The sequence below is a fragment of the Acartia tonsa genome, chromosome 3 (assembly GCF_053477335.1).
Source record: "Acartia tonsa isolate MP-2025a chromosome 3, ASM5347733v1, whole genome shotgun sequence".
Classification (NCBI taxonomy): domain Eukaryota; kingdom Metazoa; phylum Arthropoda; class Copepoda; order Calanoida; family Acartiidae; genus Acartia; species Acartia tonsa.
The window spans coordinates 2,366,957-2,386,057 of NC_137262.1; the positions used below are offsets into that span (position 1 = coordinate 2,366,957).

General features: G+C 36.0%; 1 protein-coding gene across 2 annotated transcripts; it reads left to right on the forward strand.

Moving 5' to 3' along the window:
- Positions 1–133: 133 nt before the first annotated feature.
- LOC145313043 (uncharacterized) lies at positions 134–18,673 on the forward strand. 2 transcript variants are annotated; one of them, XM_080152281.1, is made up of 13 exons: positions 134–267; positions 1,008–1,252; positions 1,462–1,582; positions 2,355–2,482; positions 2,824–2,890; positions 3,399–3,507; positions 4,347–4,490; positions 5,213–5,508; positions 12,194–12,428; positions 12,809–12,970; positions 13,923–14,017; positions 14,864–15,122; positions 15,689–18,673. In XM_080152281.1, exons 2-13 carry the CDS (start codon positions 1,070–1,072, stop codon positions 17,538–17,540), a joined length of 3,651 nt encoding a protein of 1,216 aa, XP_080008407.1. In that variant the 5' UTR covers positions 134–267; positions 1,008–1,069; the 3' UTR covers positions 17,541–18,673. The 2 variants fall into 2 exon arrangements, with proteins under 2 accessions (XP_080008407.1, XP_080008408.1); XM_080152282.1 differs by having other exon boundaries at positions 135–267; positions 12,809–12,969; positions 13,937–14,017.
- The last annotated feature ends 428 nt before the right edge of the window (positions 18,674–19,101 follow it).

A 19,101-nucleotide genomic window follows, 5' to 3' on the forward strand; every position in this document is an offset into this window, starting at 1 on the left:
TTAAAAATTATATTTTTAATTAATCAAATTCTTTAAGAGTTCTTGTTCTAAAAAAATATTATAAAAACATTTTGGATTTTTAAAAATTTAATTTATTTTTCTAAAATTATTTGTCTATGGAATAATATTAACAGTTTTCAGAAACAAAATGGCCGCTATCATAATTTAAATGACTCAAGGCCTTGCAAATTGAAAAATATAACGTAATTTTAGTAAAAAAAAAAAGATAAAAATGAATATGAATAATCCTATTTGTTGTTTTTAAAGGTTAATATAATGTTATTTATATTTAAAAGATATTTTTTGGTTCCTTAAAATTGATAATAACGTTTTTTACTCCTAAAATATAATATGTTGGATCTTTTGGGATGGTTTTAGCCTATCTTATTAATCTACTACGGTTTTCCCTATCCTTTTTTTCAAAATTTTTAAACATTGTTTGAGAATTTCGTTCAGCGGGTCATGGAAAGAAAACGAGGTTGCGGGTTTCGTCGCATTTTCACAGTAGCTTTTGAAGTGTTAATCATTGCCCCGCAGGATTAGAGCCCCCCTGCAGGGGCTAGGAATTGGTGATAAGCTATATATACTGTGAAAATACGACGAAACCCGAAACTTCGTTTTCTTTCATGATACCATTCAGCTTAAAATAAAGTGAAAGATTTTAATGATATTTATTTTAATCTAAAAGTGATTGAAGATTCTTTTTAACTCTTTGAAAGAGGGGGAGGGTAGCGTATTCCCCCCCCCCCCCCCTTAGTCTTTAGGGGAGCGCCTATATAGTCGCAAATGGGGTATACTTTACTCACGTTACTAAAATGGGGGGGGGGGATTTTTTTTCTTCGTTGCCCTCCCTCCAAGGTACGTAGGGCATCGAACCCTCTCCCCCCGCACACTCTAAATGTTCTGTAAGGTTAATATAAAACTTTCCTTCATTTTAAAAAAAATTCGATCATTTTGTTTACTTATGTACTATGTAATTGTAAAATGCTAAAAAATCTTTGTTTTAGGTACTCTAAAATAAATATTGACTGGCTAACCCTGCACGACACAACGTAAAGAGTTATGAAAAATGGCACCAAGTATCGGATTGAATCTACGCGTGACTGGCTACAAGCACCAAGGCGGGAGAAGGTATATGGAGGATGATTTTGGCGTCGCCTATCAACAAACCGCCGACGAAAAAGACTTGGAGTATGCATTTTTTGGAATATTTGACGGTCATGGCGGTCGGGAAGCGGCCGCTTTTGCAAAGGTAAAATTTTATAGCTTTAATACTAAGTTTCTTTTGATCATCCACTAAAATTTCCTTACGGATTGATATTTGCCTTGACTTGACTATTTAAAAACAATGATTTGTGATTAATGATCATGAATTTTGTTTAAAAAGCTGGCACTTAAAGTTACTTTAAGTTATACTTGGGTGTCCTTACAAACTAAATAAAATTCATTGTTTTTTTTCAGGAACATTTGATGGACTATATCGTGTCACAGAAAGGTTTCTGGGAGGATTCTGACGAATCTGTTTTGAAAGCAATCAGAGAAGGATACATACAGACTCACTATGCAATGTGGAAAGAACTAGGTAAATTTATTTTTTTTTACACAAAGAGTCTGCAGGGATGTATTATTGTCCAAGCATTTTTCATTCTCTAATAATATGTTTTTAAATTGGAGGGGGGGGGGGGGTTAAATCGTTGGAATTCGAAATTTTAGGGAAGGGGGAGGGGCTTAAATCGAAGGATTTAAAAAAAAAATTTTTAAATGACATCTATTAGACTCTGTATATAATGCTGCTATATTTGTAAGGCATATCCGAATAGCAGGGGTGTATAGTATATTTTACATCCTTATTTGCCACCCCTATCTTTTTCTATCCCCAATTAACACAGTAAGAAACAGCGTGTCGGAGCCGTTTAATTTTGCTGCGGCTCCGGCTCCTACCTTAAAATTAATATATCAATTTTTGTTCATTACTGAATTTGATAAAATAAAATAAATAATATAAAATATTTTGCTTTTATTTTATTAAAGCTTTATAAAGTAGAAGGATGTGTGTATTTGTTAAGTAATAATAGTTTTTCAGTTTATTATATGGAAATAGACCGTTGCCAAATTATAATATTACTATTTAAGCTAATCTGGAGCCGGAGCCGTTTTTAACGAAAAATACGGCTCCGGCTCCACCAAAAATGTTGCTGCTCCGGCTCCGAAACGCTGGTAAGAAATTATCTCTTTATATTCTCTCTCCCTCTCTGGGTGGGAATTATGAAACAAAAATTATGGCTTTAATGGCAAATAAATCCATGATTTAATACTCCAGCAATGAATGTTGATATGTTTTTTTAATCTTTTAGAAAAATGGCCAAAGACAGCGAGTGGGTTGCCGAGCACCGCGGGAACAACTGCCAGTATCGCCTTCATAAGGAGAGGAAAAATATACGTGGGCCATGTTGGAGACAGTGCTATTGTTCTTGGAGTACAGGTTTGATAATATATTTATTACCCTAGATGGCCAACAAACACAATAATATGTCCAATTTAAAAAGGAATATCTAGCAGACGAAGATTTTTGTTCATACTTAGTCACTTATTATTACTTTCAAAATCGACAAAATTTTATTCTTTCTGAAAGTATAGGTAGTAAAGCTTTATCCCAAGAAACTATTTTTATAGCTGAATTTTTATATGGATTATAAGAAGAAGAAAAAACATTTTCCCTCAATTTTCTCAGTTTCAATTCATATTAGGTATTTTTTTATATAATAGAGATCATTAGTAGCTCAGCTACGATACATCCTTTATTGTACGGTTTATTTATTATAGGATCCAGATAATCCGGATGTATGGATTGCTGACCCCTTGACTATTGATCACAAACCAGAATCTTTAGGTAACAGTTTTAAATAATCGTAATCTGTCATAGTTATCATGAAAGAAATATTTTTTTCTTGGGACAGATACATGCAACCTAAAATATCTACCGAGCCTTTTATTTTTCCACCAGTTAAAAAAAAGCTATCTTTCCAATTTTGTTTTCTTTATCAATTAATGATTATTACAGCATTCTATTACACAATCCTATTATACAAAGAAGTAAGATTTTTTGTTTGTTACTTTAGATTAACTAATTTTAGAAAAGGTTCACACAGCTCCCGAGATAGTTCTTATTACATTTCCAAGTTAAGGTTTGTAATGGTTTTTGGCTATTTAATTTATTGCCCCTTCTAACACAAGGCCCCCCTTACTACTAGATTCAAAGGGGCGACGCTCCTAGTTAGATTTAAAAGAAACCCTACCTAGGTATAATATATTTTCATTTTCTACTGGCTAAAAAATCGGTGAAATACATAGGACAAAAATCTGTCAAATCCCTTTCTTATTCTGATTTTTGTATTCAGAGGAAAGCACCCGAATAATTCAGAGTGGTGGCAAGGTTGTGTGTAAATCTGGAGTTCCCAGGGTGGTCTGGAACAGGCCAAAGATGGGACATCAAGGTCCTGTGAGAAGGTAATTTTTGATTGATTGATTGATTAGCCATAGTCTCTTAGGGTTTGGACCTAAGTAGTCATGGAGTAGGCTGAGACACTTTTGTATAGCCACTAGGGCTATCAAGCTTATGACTTGACCCGCTATCTCATGAGAGCTACTCATTATTACCTCACCCTCGCCGAGTATGGCAGGTGTCCCAAATTAAGTCACCGTAATGAATGACGCTCTCCGCAGAGGAGCTTGGGATAAGGGTAGTACTGATATTTTGTACTTGACTATTAAGTATCTAAACTTACTCAATAATCCCCTTCTTACACAACCAGGGGAAGTTGCGTGAATGTATTTAACTGAGAAATTCGAGTTTCCACATGGGGACTAGAACTCGAACTCTCATCACCGTAACTCAGTGCGTTAACACTGAGCTACGACGCCCCTTTAGAAGGTAATTTAAATAGATTTATTATCACAGATAGTCAATCAGTTACAATAATCCGTAATAAAGAAGAATTTCTAGCAGTCGAATATTTGATTTTGCTTTTGTTCCGTCACATTATCACATAATATGATTGAATCTTACGACTTTATCCTAAAAACAACTTTTTAGAGCTTACTTATTAAATGGATTTTAAAAACCTGGCTTTTTTACCAAAAAAATGACTACACTTGCTAGGTAATCAATATTATGGTCGAAATTTTCCTACACTGCGTATTTGTATGTTGGTCCACTTCAAGGATTGTAAATTATTTGTTGTAATATACAAGTTTTGGACCAGACTAATATGTGCCTAAGTTTTAATGTTCTTCCAACTTTCTAAAAAAATAATAAATACCAACAACAACAAAAAATATATTTTTAGATCAACGCACATAGATGAGATTCCTTTTCTGGCCGTAGCAAGATCTTTGGGAGATCTGTGGTCTTATAACAGTGAAGAAAACGTGTTTGTTGTTAGTCCAGAACCTGATTGTAGAGTCTATCCTGTTGATATAACTAAACATAGGTATATTTGTTATTTATAGCAGCGTATAATAGACAGCTTTCCGCGGATATCAAATTAAAGATTAAAACCAGTTTTGTTAGACACGTGGGGCCGAAGGCCTGGACTAACAAAACTTGTATGAATTTTATGACGTTAATTTTAATTTTTGTGGGAAATTGTCTGTAATACGATGCTATACATGATTTTTTTTGTAAGGTTGAGTACTGGTTCTAATCGAGCAGATATTAATCGGTTTCGAAGCCATACTGGAAATTATATTTTTTATTTGTATTGCTTGATAAAATCAAATTTCAATCAGTTACTTATTAAAACAGATAGTTGAATTTTGTAGTGAAGATTCTGAAGATTGATGAGCATCTTTTTACAGGGGTGTATATTCTGCAAATTTGACCCGGCTGAGGGGGGAGGGAAATTAAAAATATGTGGTTGGGGGGGGGGGGGGATATAAAAATTAAGAGGACTGAAAGCATTTTTTCTATTTTTCTCCCCTCTTTGGTGAAAAAAACTAATAAATATGTGGAAGGAGGCGTTATATGAATAGAATCGAGTTCTGAAAATATTTTTCCATTTATCCCCTTCCTTGCTGGAAAAAACTAGGAGGGGAAAAATAAAATAAAAAATTGCAGCAGGAAAAATTAATCTTGTGCAGAATATACATACACTGTCTTTTTAATAACTAACTTCGCTCACAATTAAAGTTGAAATTTTTATTTTTGTTTAAGATGTTTAATCCTGGCCACAGACGGGGCGTGGAACATGATGACGCCCCAGAACGCCGTGAGCGTGGTGTGCAAAGCAGAGAAGTCCAACGAGCAGCACATGCTTAACCCTGTGGAGGGCCGGACCTGTTGGATTAATCCCAGCAAGATGTTGGTGGACACCGCCATCGAACGGTGGATCAACAGCAAGCTACGGGCGGATAACACTAGTGTTGTAACGGTTATGCTGGATCCGCCGGGACCGCCGCGCGCCCAGGTTCTTAAAAATCGCCAACGCGAGCTGGCTGAACTAAATTCAGGTATGTTTTGATATTTCATATATTTTTCTTTGTTATATGCAACTTTAAGTTTGAGTTATTTTTACATTTAGGTTATTAGTCCTTTTTAGATTAGGCCATTTAACGTTTTATGAAAATGGTACCCTTAATACCTATTAAAAATTAATGAATTTTTGTTTTATAAAAAAATACTTTGTATTTTTAATTTATTTAAATCTCCATAACTTGTTTTTACCTAGCCAACGTTATCATCATCATCATTTTATATTTCCCCCCAACCACATATTTTTATTTTTTTACCCCCCCCCCCCCCCCCCATCATCCGGGTCAAATTTGCAGAATATCATCATCATCATCAGGCGCGTCTCTCTTTTGGACTGTGGAGTCCAGAGAATACGGCCACCCTGCTCACCCATGAATTCCTTTTTTTGGCAAGTGCTTCAGCTTCTCCCCATGTTAATTTCAAATTAAAGAGGTCCTTTTCAGTGCTCCGCCTCCAGGTCATTTTTGGTTGTCCCCGTTTACGTTTACCAGTGGTGGGGTTCCATTTTAAGCACTTTTTTGGGAACCTATTTTGTTCCATTCTAAGCACATGTCCTAGCCACCTTAGTCTTTTAAATTTCACTTCTGCTTCAATACTATTGCACTTGGTCTTAGCATACAGCTCAATGTTTGATATTTTGTTTGGCCAGAATATTTTGCAAATTCTTCTTAGGCAGCTATTGTGAAATGCATTAAGTTGATTTGTTTCAGTTTTCACAGTTCTCCAGCATTCAGCTCCATAAAGAAGAACTGATTTCACATTACTGTTGTAAAGTCTGATTTTTGTTTTCAGAGCAAGTTTCTTTGAATTCCAAACGTTGTGTAGACTGTTGAAAGCAACCCTAGCCTTATCAATCCTGGTTTTAATATCAGCTTTTGAGCCATTTTCACTGCTGATAACACTCCCCAAATAGGTGAATTTGTTGCTTTGTTTCAATTGTTCACCATTTATTGTTATAGTTTGATCAGGGTTTGTAGGTATATTCATAATTTCAGTCTTCTTGACATTAACAAAGAGCCCAACTTGTCCTGCGTATTTGACTAGTCTATCTGTCTTAGCTTGTAGATGTTTAATTGTTTCTGAAATCAGTGCCAGGTCATCAGCAAAGTCCAGATCTTCTAGGTGTCCTAGTATGCCCAGCTGGAGACCACGTTTTTTGTCCTCTGTGGTTTTCTTCATCACCCAGTCAATGACCAATATAAATAGAATAGGTGATAAAATGCATCCCTGTCTAACTCCAGTGCTTATTTTAAAGAAATCAGATGTCTTATTGTTTCCAACTGAAACACAGGCTTGGAAGTTGTCATAAAATTTAGTTATCATAAGGGGGGGGGGGAAGTTTGTACAGTTATAGGAAATGAAATTCAGTACCAAATTTTGCCCTGGCCGTTTGGGCTTGTTTTTATAGTTATCAACCTAATTCTTTTTGTAAGCGCTCTTATATGGTTGGATCTACCTGTAAAACTTTAAAAATTGAATTTTGGGACTTTCCCTTAAAGGGGCTAGTGGAGCAAAAGACCCCCAAACACTAAAATTTTAAGTTCTGAGTCTATTTTCTGAGATATTGAGACGATTTTTTTAATGAAAACACTTTTTAACAAAACCGAACTAAATAGCCAATACAAATTTCATTTTGGGACTTTCTTTCTAGGGGCTAGTGGAGCAAAAGGCCCCCAAAACACTAAAATTTTAAGTTCTGAGCCTATTTTCAGAGATATTGAGACGATTTTTTTAATGCAAACTTTTTTCACAAAACCGAACTAAGTAGCCATTACAAAGGGGGGAGGCGGATGTGCCACTTTTTGAAACCAAAACTAAAAGTCAAAGGAACTCAACTAAAAAAAGAGTTACAGGTCTGAGATTTTGCATGGCAGTTGCTTTATAGGGTTACAATATGGAACAGTGAAGAAACGGCGGCGCAACCGCCGAAAACCGCCGAGAAATTGCAAAAAAAAATTCGGCGGGAAACGGCGGTTGCGCCGCCGTTTTTTCACAGTTCCATATTGTACCCCTATAAAGCAACTGCCATGCAAAATCTCAGACCTGTAACTCTTTTTTTAGTTGAGTTCCTTTGTTGACTTTTAGTTTTGGTTTCAAAAAATGGCACATCCGCCTCCCCCCTTTCATTTTGGGACTTTCCCTTAAAGGGGCTAGTGGAGCAAAAGACCCCCCAAACACTAAAATTTTAAGTTCTGAGCCTATTTTTAGAATTATTGAGATGATTTTTTAAAATGAAAATATTTTTAACAAAACCGAACTAAGTAGCCATTACAAATTTCATTTTGGGACTTTCCTTCTAGGGGCTAGTGGAGCAAAAGGCCCCCAAAACACTAAAATTTTAAGTTCTGAGCCTATTTTCAGAGATATTGAGACGATTTTTTTAATGCAAACTTTTTTCACAAAACCGAACTAAGTAGCCATTACAAATTTCATTTTGGGACTTTCCCTTAAAGGGGCTAGTGGAGCAAAAGACCCCCCAAACACTAAAATTTTAAGTTCTGAGCCTATTTTTAGAGATATTGAGATGATTTTTTTTTATGAAAACTTTTTTCACAAAACCGAACTAAGTAGCAATTACAAATTTCATTTTGGGACTTTCCCTTAAAGGGGCTAGTGGAGCAAAAGACCCCCTAGCACTAAAATTTTAAGTTCTGAGCCTATTTTCAGAGATATTGAGACGATTTTTTTAATAAAAACACTTTTTAACAAAACCGAACTAAGTAGCCAATACAAATTTCATTTTGGGACTTTCCTTCTAGGGGCTAGTGGAGCAAAAGGCCCCCCAAACACTGAAATTTTAAGTTCTGAGCCTATTTTTAGAGATATTGAGATGATTTTTTAAAATGAAAATATTTTTAACAAAACCGAACTAAGTAGCCATTACAAATTTCATTTTAGGACTTTCCTTCTAGGGGCTAGTTGAGCAAAAGACCAAACACTAAAATTTTAAGTTCTGAGCCTATTTTCAGAGATATTGAGATGATATTTTAATATGAAAATATTTTTAACCAAACCGAAATAAGTAGCCATTACAATTTCATTTTGGGACTTTCCTTCTAGGGGCTAGTTGAGCAAAAGACCCCCAAACACTAAAATTTTAAGTTCTGAGCCTATTTTCAGAGATATTGAGACGATTTTTTTAATGAAAACATTTTTAACAAAACCGAACTAAGTAGCCAATACAAATTTCATTTTGGGACTTTCCTTCTATGGGCTAGTGGAGCAAAAGGCCCCCCAAACACTGAAATTTTAAGTTCTGAGCCTATTTTTAGAGATATTGAGACGATTTTTTTTAATAAAAGCATTTTTAACAAAACGAACTAAGTCGCCATTACAAATTTCATTTTGGGACTTTCCTTCTAGGGAATAGTGGAGCAAAAGACCCCAAAACACTAATATTTTAAGTTCTGAGCCTACTTTCAGAGATATTGAGATGATTTTTTTAATGAAAACATTTTTAACAAGTAGCCAATACAAATTTCATTATGGAACTTTCCTTCCCGGCTGGGGCTAGTGGAGCAAAAGACCCCCAAACACTAAAATTTTATCTTCTGATTATTTATTTCAGTTATTTGAAAAAAAATTTCATTAAAAAAATCAGCCATAATATCTTTAAAAATAAGCTCAGAACTTAAAATTTTGTGTTTGGGGGTCTTTTTCTCCACTAGTCCTTAGAAGGAAAGTCCCAAAATAAAATTTGCAATGGCTACTTAGTTCGGTTTTGTTTAAAATATTTTCATTTAAAAAATCATCTCAATATCTCTAAAAATAGGCTCAGAACTTAAAATTTTAGTGTTTGGGGGCCCGTTGTTCCACTAGTCCCTAGAATGAAAGTCCCAAAATGAAATTTGTAATGGCTACTTAGTTTGGTTTCTTTAAAGATATTTTTATTAAAAAAAATCGTCTCAATATCTCTAAAAATAGGCTCAGAACTTAAAATTTCAGTGTTTTGGGGGCCTTTTGCTCCACTAGTCCCTAGAAGGAAAGTCCCAAAATAAAATCTGTAATGGTTCCTTAATTCGGTTTTGTTAAAAATGTTTTCATTAAAAAAATCATCTCATATCTCTAAAAATAGGCTCAGAACTTAAAATTTCAGTGTTTGGGGGGCCTTTTGCTCCACTAGTCCCTAGAAGGAACGTCCCAAAATAAAATCTGTAATGGTTCCTTAATTCGGTTTTGTTAAAAATGTTTTCATTAAAAAAATCATCTCATATCTCAAAAAATAGGCTCAGAACTTAAAATTTTAGTGTTTGGGGGGTCTTTTGCTCAACTAGCCCCTAGAAGGAACGTCCCAAAATGAAATTTGTAATGGCTACTTAGTTCGGTTTTGCTAAAAATATTTTCATTTTAAAAAATCATCTCAATATCTCTGAAAATAGGCTCAGAACTTAAAATTTTAGTGTTTGGGGGTCTTTTGCTCAACTAGCCCCTAGAAGGAAAGTCCCAAAATGAAATTGTAATGGCTACTTATTTCGGTTTGGTTAAAAATATTTTCATATTAAAATATCATCTCAATATCTCTGAAAATAGGCTCAGAACATAAAAATGTTTTCATTAAAAAAATCATCTCAATATCTCTGAAAGTAGGCTCAGAACTTAAAATATTAGTGTTTTGGGGTCTTTTGCTCCACTATTCCCTAGAAGGAAAGTCCCAAAATGAAATTTGTAATGGCGACTTAGTTCGTTTTGTTAAAAATGCTTTTATTAAAAAAAATCGTCTCAATATCTCTAAAAATAGGCTCAGAACTTAAAATTTCAGTGTTTGGGGGGCCTTTTGCTCCACTAGCCCCTAGAAGGAAAGTCCCAAAATGAAATTTGTATTGGCTACTTAGTTCGGTTTTGTTAAAAAGTGTTTTCATTAAAAAAATCGTCACAATATCTCTGAAAATAGGCTCAGAACTTAAAATTTTAGTGTTAGGGGGTCTTTTGCTTCACTAGCCCCTTTAAGGGAAAGTCCCAAAATTCAAGTTTTAAAGTTTTAAAGGTAGATCCAATCATATAAGAGCGCTTACAAAAAGAATTTTTTTGATAACTATAAAAACAAGCCCAAACGGCCAGGGCAAAATTTGGTACTGAATTTCATTTTCATAACTGTACAAACTTCCCCCCCCCCTTATCATCTTTTCAGGTATACCATAACTTCTTAGTATTTTCCAGAGTGTTTGTCTGTGTATGGAGTCAAAGGCCTTAGAGAAATCAACAAAATTTACATGGAGTGGCTTGTTAAATTCAACACATTGTTCAATAACTGTCCTAAGGGTGAAAATTTGGTCAACACAGCCTCTTCCAGCACGGAATCCAGCTTGTTCTTCTCTTAGTTTAATGTCAATTTTCTCATCAATTCTGTTTAAAATAACTTTACATAGGACCTTGCTTGGGATAGAAAGCAGCATAATTCCTCTCCAATTATCACAATTGTTCAAATCTCCCTTCTTAGGTAGTTTTATGATTATACCTTTAGACCAGTCAGTTGGTATCTTTTCTTGTCTCCAAATTTTATCAAAGAGATCAGTCAGAGTCCTAGCAGAAAGATCTATGTCTGCCTTAAGCATTTCGGCAGTTATCAAGTCAGGTCCAGGTGCTTTGTCATTCTTTAGACTATGTATAGCAGCTTTAACTTCTTGAATAGTTGGTGGTCTTGTGTCTATGTCTATTTCATGTCCTGGTTCTGGTTCAGCAATAATTTCAGGTTCAGGTCTGTTCAACACTTCTTCAAAATGCGATTTCCACCTTTCAGCAACTTCTTTTTCTGTAGTGAGTAATTTACCATCTTTAGCCTTGATAGTTTCACCACTCTTTTTGTTATATTTGCCACTTAATTGCTTGGTTATGTTGTGTACTGTTTTCATGTTACCAAAGTCAGCTGCTCTCTGGGCCTTTTCAGCCATATTGTCAATGTAATCTCTCTTGTCTTTCCTTGTGCGCTTTTTGACTTCTTTGTCTTTAGCAGTATATTCAGCTCTTAAATTGCCCATGTCAGCCAAATGTTGAGCATTATGAATTTTGTTTTTAAGCTTCTTTCTCTCTTCTATTTTGTTCCATGTTTCTTCAGAGATCCAGTCCTTTTTCTCTGGTTTCTTGTGTCCTAGTATTTCCTTAGCAGTAGATTGAAAGTTTTCTTTAATTGAAGTCCATGTGATCTCAGTCTCGTCATTTAGGTCCTCTAAGACTTGAAATCTATTTCTGAGTTTTAAGACAAATTCATTCTTTATCTCTGGGTCCTTTAATCTTGAAGAATCATATTGTCTACCAATCTCACTCTTTTTATCATGGCCAGTACGCTTCAGCTTTAATTTAATCTTACTGACAACTAGTTCATGGTCACTGAATATGTCGGCTCCTCTATAACTTCTACAGTCTTGCATTGACTTGACCCATTTTCTATTGATCATAATATGGTCAATCATATTTCTTGTTTGTCCATCAGGTGTTGTCCAGGTATATTTGTGAATGTTTTTGTGTTGGAATAATGTACCTCCTACGACCATATCATTATTTAAACAGAATTCAAGTAAAAGTTCTCCATTTTCATTTCTTGTACCTATGCCAAAGTGTCCCATTGCATTTTCCACTCCAGTCCTGTCAGTTCCTACTTTAGCATTCATATCTCATGAATACTTTGCTTTAGTTTTTTTTTTTTTTTATTAATTGCAATATTATCAGGACGTGATGTTGCCGGACCGAGCGGCATTCAGCAGGCAACCTCTGCCGATCGAGGAAGCATGGCTTTGGTCACCAACACGACGGCTGCCGACGGCGGTAGTTTGGCAGCAGCCGCTGCGGCAAATATTGAGCCGTGTGTACCTGGCCCTAGCGGCGCCTGGCCGTCTCAACAACCGCAACGACCCTTGTCAGCTGTTTCTGACATGGAACCTGTACCTGGACCTTCAAGCAGCAGGTACTAATAGTCAAGTAGGAGGAGATATAATTCTGGAACCCAACGTTTTATCGACATGCTCTCTCTTTCGTTGGCTCTAAAACCTTGGGCACTTGAATTAAAAACTCAATTTGTTCAACAGTTTTTAACTTGTAGTCTAAAACCATCCCAAGACTTTGATTTTAAATTTATATAGTCCAAAACTATCATGGAAATTGCTGGCCCGAGTTGAATGTTCTCTAGTCTTCATTGAAGCCGTCTTGGGTTAATTTAATGCTATTTTCCCGACCTCCAACCAACTCACTTAGAGGATAAGGGCGAAGCAACTAGTATGACTTTTAAATAGGACTAGGAATGTCTTCTAGATTTATCTTGTTATCCACTATAATTCAATATTTTAGTTTATCTGCGCGCAGCAGTCAGCCGACACCATCTCTAGTACCTGTAGCTGGTAGCTCTGGATCCGCTCTGGCGGCCACAGGAACTGTACCCGTACCTGGACCTGACTCCCGTCCTGGCGAGTCACAACAACCACCCTCAGATACCTGCACTATCATTTCAAGGTATAGAAAGTAATTTTTAGTAGCGCAGCTATTCTACAATAAGGATTGAAGCTATACGTCTATCTGTCCGTCACTTTGTCGCTCCGTCATAGTAATAGGTAATTAACTGCTTCTCCTGAACAAAAAGCAATATCCCACAAAAATGTCTTATTTTTTAGGAAAACTAGTGGCTACGCCCTTAGAAGCCTCTAGGGGCACTTAAGTTAGGATGGGAAAAGTCGACCTCATCCCATATTAAATTTGAGTTTCAAAAGAATAAATAAAATATTTTTGGGAAGGATGGGGGTGAAGACACCCTCCCTAAAAATAGTTTAAAACCTTCCCAGGACCTATAAGAAGCTTCACTGTAAAGGAGAACAATATCGGTTCAGCAGTTAGCGAGATCCTTCGGGACAGACAAAAAACGCTTACTACTTTATATAATAGGATGTTACTATTCGTTTCCTTAAAAAAAATTCTCACATTTTGGCAAAATGTTATTTATATTCTTTAATACTTACTTTTTTATTTCCTTCAAATATTTTGATTCCTAATTGCTAAAAAACAAATTCTAATGAAAAACAGTAGAGCCAGAGAATGAGATAATAGTTAGGAAGAAAAAATTAGATTAAAAAAAACCAGTTTATTCTGATCAGGGACAAGGGAATGATATTCTGACAAACAGTTCTATAAGGGAAAATTTTCCCACAACCCCCTTCCTCTTTTTCTCTCCCTCTTTCCCACCCCTCTGACAAAAACAAAATATACCACCAGATATTTTATAAGGTTTCGTGATTTTTTGTAGAATTGTTGGTTAGAATAGCTACCCCTGATTCTGATAAATAAAAATTATATAAAACATTTTAATTCGACCATTTTACTACCTAGTCTTTAAAACTTTCTAGCCTAAATCTTGATATTTGTAAAACTTTCAACTTGAAACCCATTCTGTTGAGAGATTAATTTGCTTTAGGTTTCCTAATTCTGGTAATCCGTGCTACAGTGCTGGGTATGACCTGTTCAAACAGAGAAAGTTACAACAAGACTTTGTACCTGATAATTCTCAAGGTGAACATTTTATATTTCAAGTCATATAAAGTTAGATTTAGGTACGTTCTAGTAGTATTGGGCCGGATATCTGGTCAACGCTGATATTTGTTAAATTACCGGATATCCGGCCCAACTCGACTTTTTAGGTTGTCTTATTATAATTCTCAATTATTTCCCTTTAAGTATCTTGCCAGCATTCCCCCTCCTTATTTTAAGATAAAAAAAGGGGAGGGTAGTTTGTTTATTAAGGGCTATCCCCTGCGGGGATTTCTTGTGCCCAATATAACCTAACCTATCCTAAGGTAAATCACACTAGATTGTAAACCTACTAAACACACACACACACACACAGAAAAGCATCCTGTTACCTTTATACAAGAATAAGGCTTGATATAAGCTTAAACAAATTCGCCGAAAGTAAATACCTAGGTATCAATGAAAGGATATGGTATTATCAATGTGTTAATCTAAATCTATAAAAATTAAACTTGATATTTCTTTGATTATAAACTTATTAAATACCTACAGAAAAGGAAGATAAAAAGCTTATTTCTTTAAGATTAGTTAATTTGCTTTTGTTTTAGTTTTAATATGAAAACTATTGAAATTGTAACATCTAGCGGATGAAATTGAAACTATATTTAAGACCTTTTTCATTAGTATTTGACATAGAATTGTGGAAGGAGATTGGGAGATAGTTTATATTATAACCCTTCATTTTAATCCAGCGATGTTTCGCCCCTAGCCTCTCAACCTAAGGTAGCTCATTCGTTAGGGGATTCCTCTCTGCTGCACGGTGCACCCCTCCCTCCCCCAATGATTATATTTTATTTGTAAAACTTCAGAATAACATATGTATTTTAGATGCTTCTGCAGCCGCAGGTGTACCTGTGCCGCCAACCCGAGCTGCCAGCGGCGTCCAGCCAGCTGTCGGACATTCCCCATCGGCGGTCCGTGTCCCGGGCACACCGCCGTTACCACGTGTCGGCGGTTCACTGCGGGATGATACCGTTATCCTGACCCGTCCGTCTCCAGTAGCTGCTGCACAAGCATCCAGTTCAAGGGCAGCGGCACAGGCCTCCAGAACGCCAGCCGCCGATGCTGTTGGCTCCACTAACAATGGGTAAGAATTACATTTACTTTACCTACATCAAGTATTTTTTCGGTATTTTTTTTAAAGAAGGTAGTTCTCATGATATCTTAGGTATTCATTTTAATTCTGTGTAATATATTACTTTAGGCTAAGAATATTTTATTATAAAATGATAACTTTAACAATCAGAAATAACACATTTTTTGTGTTTAATTAAAAACCGCATATTATTTTAATCTGGAATAGACAATATTCCTCCTCAATTTTTTTTGAGGGGTGGGGAGGGGTAAGGAGGTTTAAGCAAAATTCTGTCCTTCGAAATATGTTCTATGTCAGTTGTGTTTAAATAATAGCTAGAAATTGGAAATGCTTTGGCCAAAATGAAGCTTAAAATTTCAAAATTCTTCATTATTGGAAAGCTTGATATAGGACTTTGTAGTGTTTTAAGCTATTTAATTCTTAGATTTAATCCTTGATGGCTTTAGGATTTTTTTCTACAATATTATTAAAAATTTGAATACATAGCCCCTATATACTGATGGCGCAGCCGCATGTATCATATCTTATAATTCGATATAATTTTATTTTAATTTTAGTAATGGACCTGCTGAACCTGAAGACAATGTGCAATGTAACGAGATCTCGTCCTCCGAGGACAGTCCCGGCCATAGCGACAGGGACGGCACCTCTACCCCCCCACCACCCCCGGGTCAAGAGAACATCCTGCCCACGTCCAGCTCAAGTAAAATTACCCCCGCCGTCGACGCAGAAAGCTCTAAAAAATCCGCGAAGACCAGCTCTTCAAGACCAACTGTGCGAAAATCCTTGAGTCGGGAGTTGAATATGCTGCAAGCTGAGGTGGGTAGAGCTACACGAAGCGCCAAGGCGTCATCACCTAGAAAGGCAGTAGTACCTGCTGCTGCCGCAGCTTCGCCTAAATCCGGCACACCACGTGGGGTTGCCAGCGGCCGGGTGGCCAAGCTTTCCATTTCAACCTCTGTAACAACGGTAAGCAGAACACGAACCAGCACCGCCACATACAAGACCAGCCCAACGGCCAGCAAGACGCCCACAGCTGCAAAGCGCCTAGCCAAGCCAAAGCTTAGCGAACAGAAGACCAAATCCTTGGTGCAAATGCGGTGTGTTGAAATTATTGAGAAACTTGAAATGGCCAAGTCTGTGTCGACAAGGTCTTTGTCTGTTAAAAGTTTAAGCCGGGTTGATTCTAAGTCTACACGCCAACAGGCAGTGTCTGAAAGTCCAGCTCTTAAAAAGGCAAATACGCCAAAGGCATCCCCTCGCAAACCTGCCGCCGCTATCAAGGAGCCCAAAACACCTGCTGGTAAAGCTGCTCCTGTTTCAAAACCTAAAACACCTGTGACTACTGCAAAAACGCCTGTTGTTTTTAATAAAACCACACCCGTATTAAAAGCAAAAACTCCCGCTAAATCCAAAGCTCCCAAGACACCTGTAGTGTCGACAAGAAAAACAAGAATTGCACCTGCCCAAGCTGCAACTCCCAAAGGAGCAAAGACTGCTTCCGCAAGTGCTAAGGCTAAAACACCCCTAGGCCTAAGAACACCAAAAACAATTCAAAAAAGCAAATCTATAGTTGCAACTCCTGCCAGATCAACTAAAAAGGTGAAGGAAATAGTTGAGAAACTAACTGCAGCCTCCAACAAGAACAACATCACTCCCAAGGGGAAGAAAGCTGCCATTTCAACTCCTGCTAAATTGATTGCTACCACAAGAAAACTTACTATTGCTGCCACCCCTAAATCTGTTGCTAAAGCAAAAGCAGCCACACCCAAAACAGTTGCAAAATCCCCCAAACCTACAACACCTAAAAGTATTGGCAAGACAACCCCAAAGTCGGCAAAGAAAATTGTTACAAGTAATGCAAAGTCCTCGCCGATGATCTCTCGTTCTGGTAGCAGCAAAAATAAAATTGCTACCCCTAAAATATCACCTGCTAAAAAGATAGCGGCTACCCCCAAATCGGCGGCTAAGCCTGCTTCTGCTAAAACTGTCACAGTTGTTGCAACCCCAAAAAGCAGTTTGAAACGCAAGCGAACTGCCGACGCTACCGAAAACGTACCTGAAGAAAAAACGATACAGCCGCCGGCAGCCAAAACCCCGCGTAGAACCGCCACGGCTGCTGACGTGAAGACACCACGCAGTGCAAAATCCTCCAATTCTAAGACACCAAGATCTGCTAACACAAAAACCCCTAAAAAATTAGCAGATACTAAAACCCCAACAAAATCAAAGACCCCATCCAAAACTGGCGGGAAATCAGCTGACACAAAGACACCGCGTGGAGCGGGCACAGCAAGATCAGCTGATGCCAAGAAGTCACCACGCAAAACGCCTCAAGTTGTTGTAAATAAAAAGCCTCTGATAACAAGGTCTAAAAAAGCAACCGTCTTGAAACTTAAGAAAAAGTAAAATACTTAGTAACATTGACTTGTAATTTATTTACCCAAAAATTTTTATTAAGTACCCAAATTGATAATTTAAGTTAAAATATTAGATTTTTAACAACAAAAAATTTGCTCAGATACTACAATTGATTTTGAATGATGTTAATTTCAATAATATATCAGATCCGGTGTTTTTATTTGATCTGAGTCATTCAAACTTTTCTTTGATTGTACAAAAATAAATTTAAGCATGTTATATTCATTTTTCAAAGAAATATTACTTTTTTTTATCCCAAAAGAAATATTACTTATGCATGAAAATATCCTGTAATAAAAAAGAGAGAGGTAGGTTTCGGGTAAAATCCGTAAAGGTTATGTGTTATAAGTTAAGAACAGTAGTAGAAAGATAAATATTTATGTTAACTTTAACAAAAATTGTCTATAGTTCTTTTCATTAAGAAATACACATATTTAGTGAATATTATCGTTCTACTACTATTTTTAAGCCTTAAAATACACACCTTTACGGATTTTACCCGAAACCTACCTCTCCCTTTGTTATGAAGTCCAGTGCTTCTGAAATGACAATTTAAATCAGGGTGGGGGAGGGGACATTAGTAGTCCCCAAAGTTTTATAATAACGTTTATTATTCGTTGGCTAAACAACTTTGCATTTTGATTGTTTGATTCATTAAGATGAGTGTCCAAACGTTTCGAACACTAACTGTAGGTTGAAGAAGGGTTAAATTTATAATCATTGGGGATGTATATCAATTTAGTGGCCATTGTCTTATTCCTTTAGATTCCTGATTTAACAGAATAGTTATGCATCGTGTTAAGTTACATACCTATATGTTAAAATTATCTTAGTTTTGTTTTCACAAAAAAGAAAAAGAAATATTTCTTAAACTCTACCTGAAAAAAATCCTATTGTAAAATAAGTCACATTATTATTATACTAATTTCATGTTAAACAATATTTTAGATTCATATGTACAAATTCATAAGTTATTTTTTTTTTTCATTAACATTTATTACTTGTATTTTAGTAGGGTATTATTGATAAAAATTGTATATGTATTATGATTATGTATGCATATTGTATGATAGTGTTATTGTTTATTTATATTTTTTTCAAATAAATATTTGATTCATAAATATATCTTAATTTTATTATGCTCTAATCACTTGTAGAGTGTCGGAACCTAAAGCAGAGAATTAATTTGTGAGGAAACAAAATTGCGTAGATACAGGATACTGTATAAGGACACAATTACAGAGTTTGACCTTATTGTCCTAGGAATCATATTTCAAACATCAAATGAATAGGATAATTATATCATACATAAAGTTGGTGTCCAAAAGCTTAAAATTCAGCATGTTTTAAATGGACGTGTGGACTTTCTGGGAACGATTATAGAGTTGCTTCGTTTCCCATATCGTAACCAATTGTTGTTGGAATCATCATGCAAAGATTGATATTGTTTGCCCCTTAAACTGTAAATATACATTTCTCCTACTCATTCGAAACCGATTAATATCCGGTGGATTAGAACCGGTTTTCAGCAATACGAAAAAATTATGTC

Excerpts from the sequence above, each read along its gene's own strand:
- LOC145313043 (XM_080152281.1), top strand. The coding sequence starts at position 1,070 with ATGGCACCAAGTATCGGATTGAATCTACGCGTGACTGGCTACAAGCAC. Across the intron at positions 3,508-4,346 it reads CATCAAGGTCCTGTGAGAAG|ATCAACGCACATAGATGAGA; the intron begins GTAATTTTTGAT and ends ATATATTTTTAG. Across the intron at positions 14,018-14,863 it reads TGTACCTGATAATTCTCAAG|ATGCTTCTGCAGCCGCAGGT; the intron begins GTGAACATTTTA and ends TATGTATTTTAG.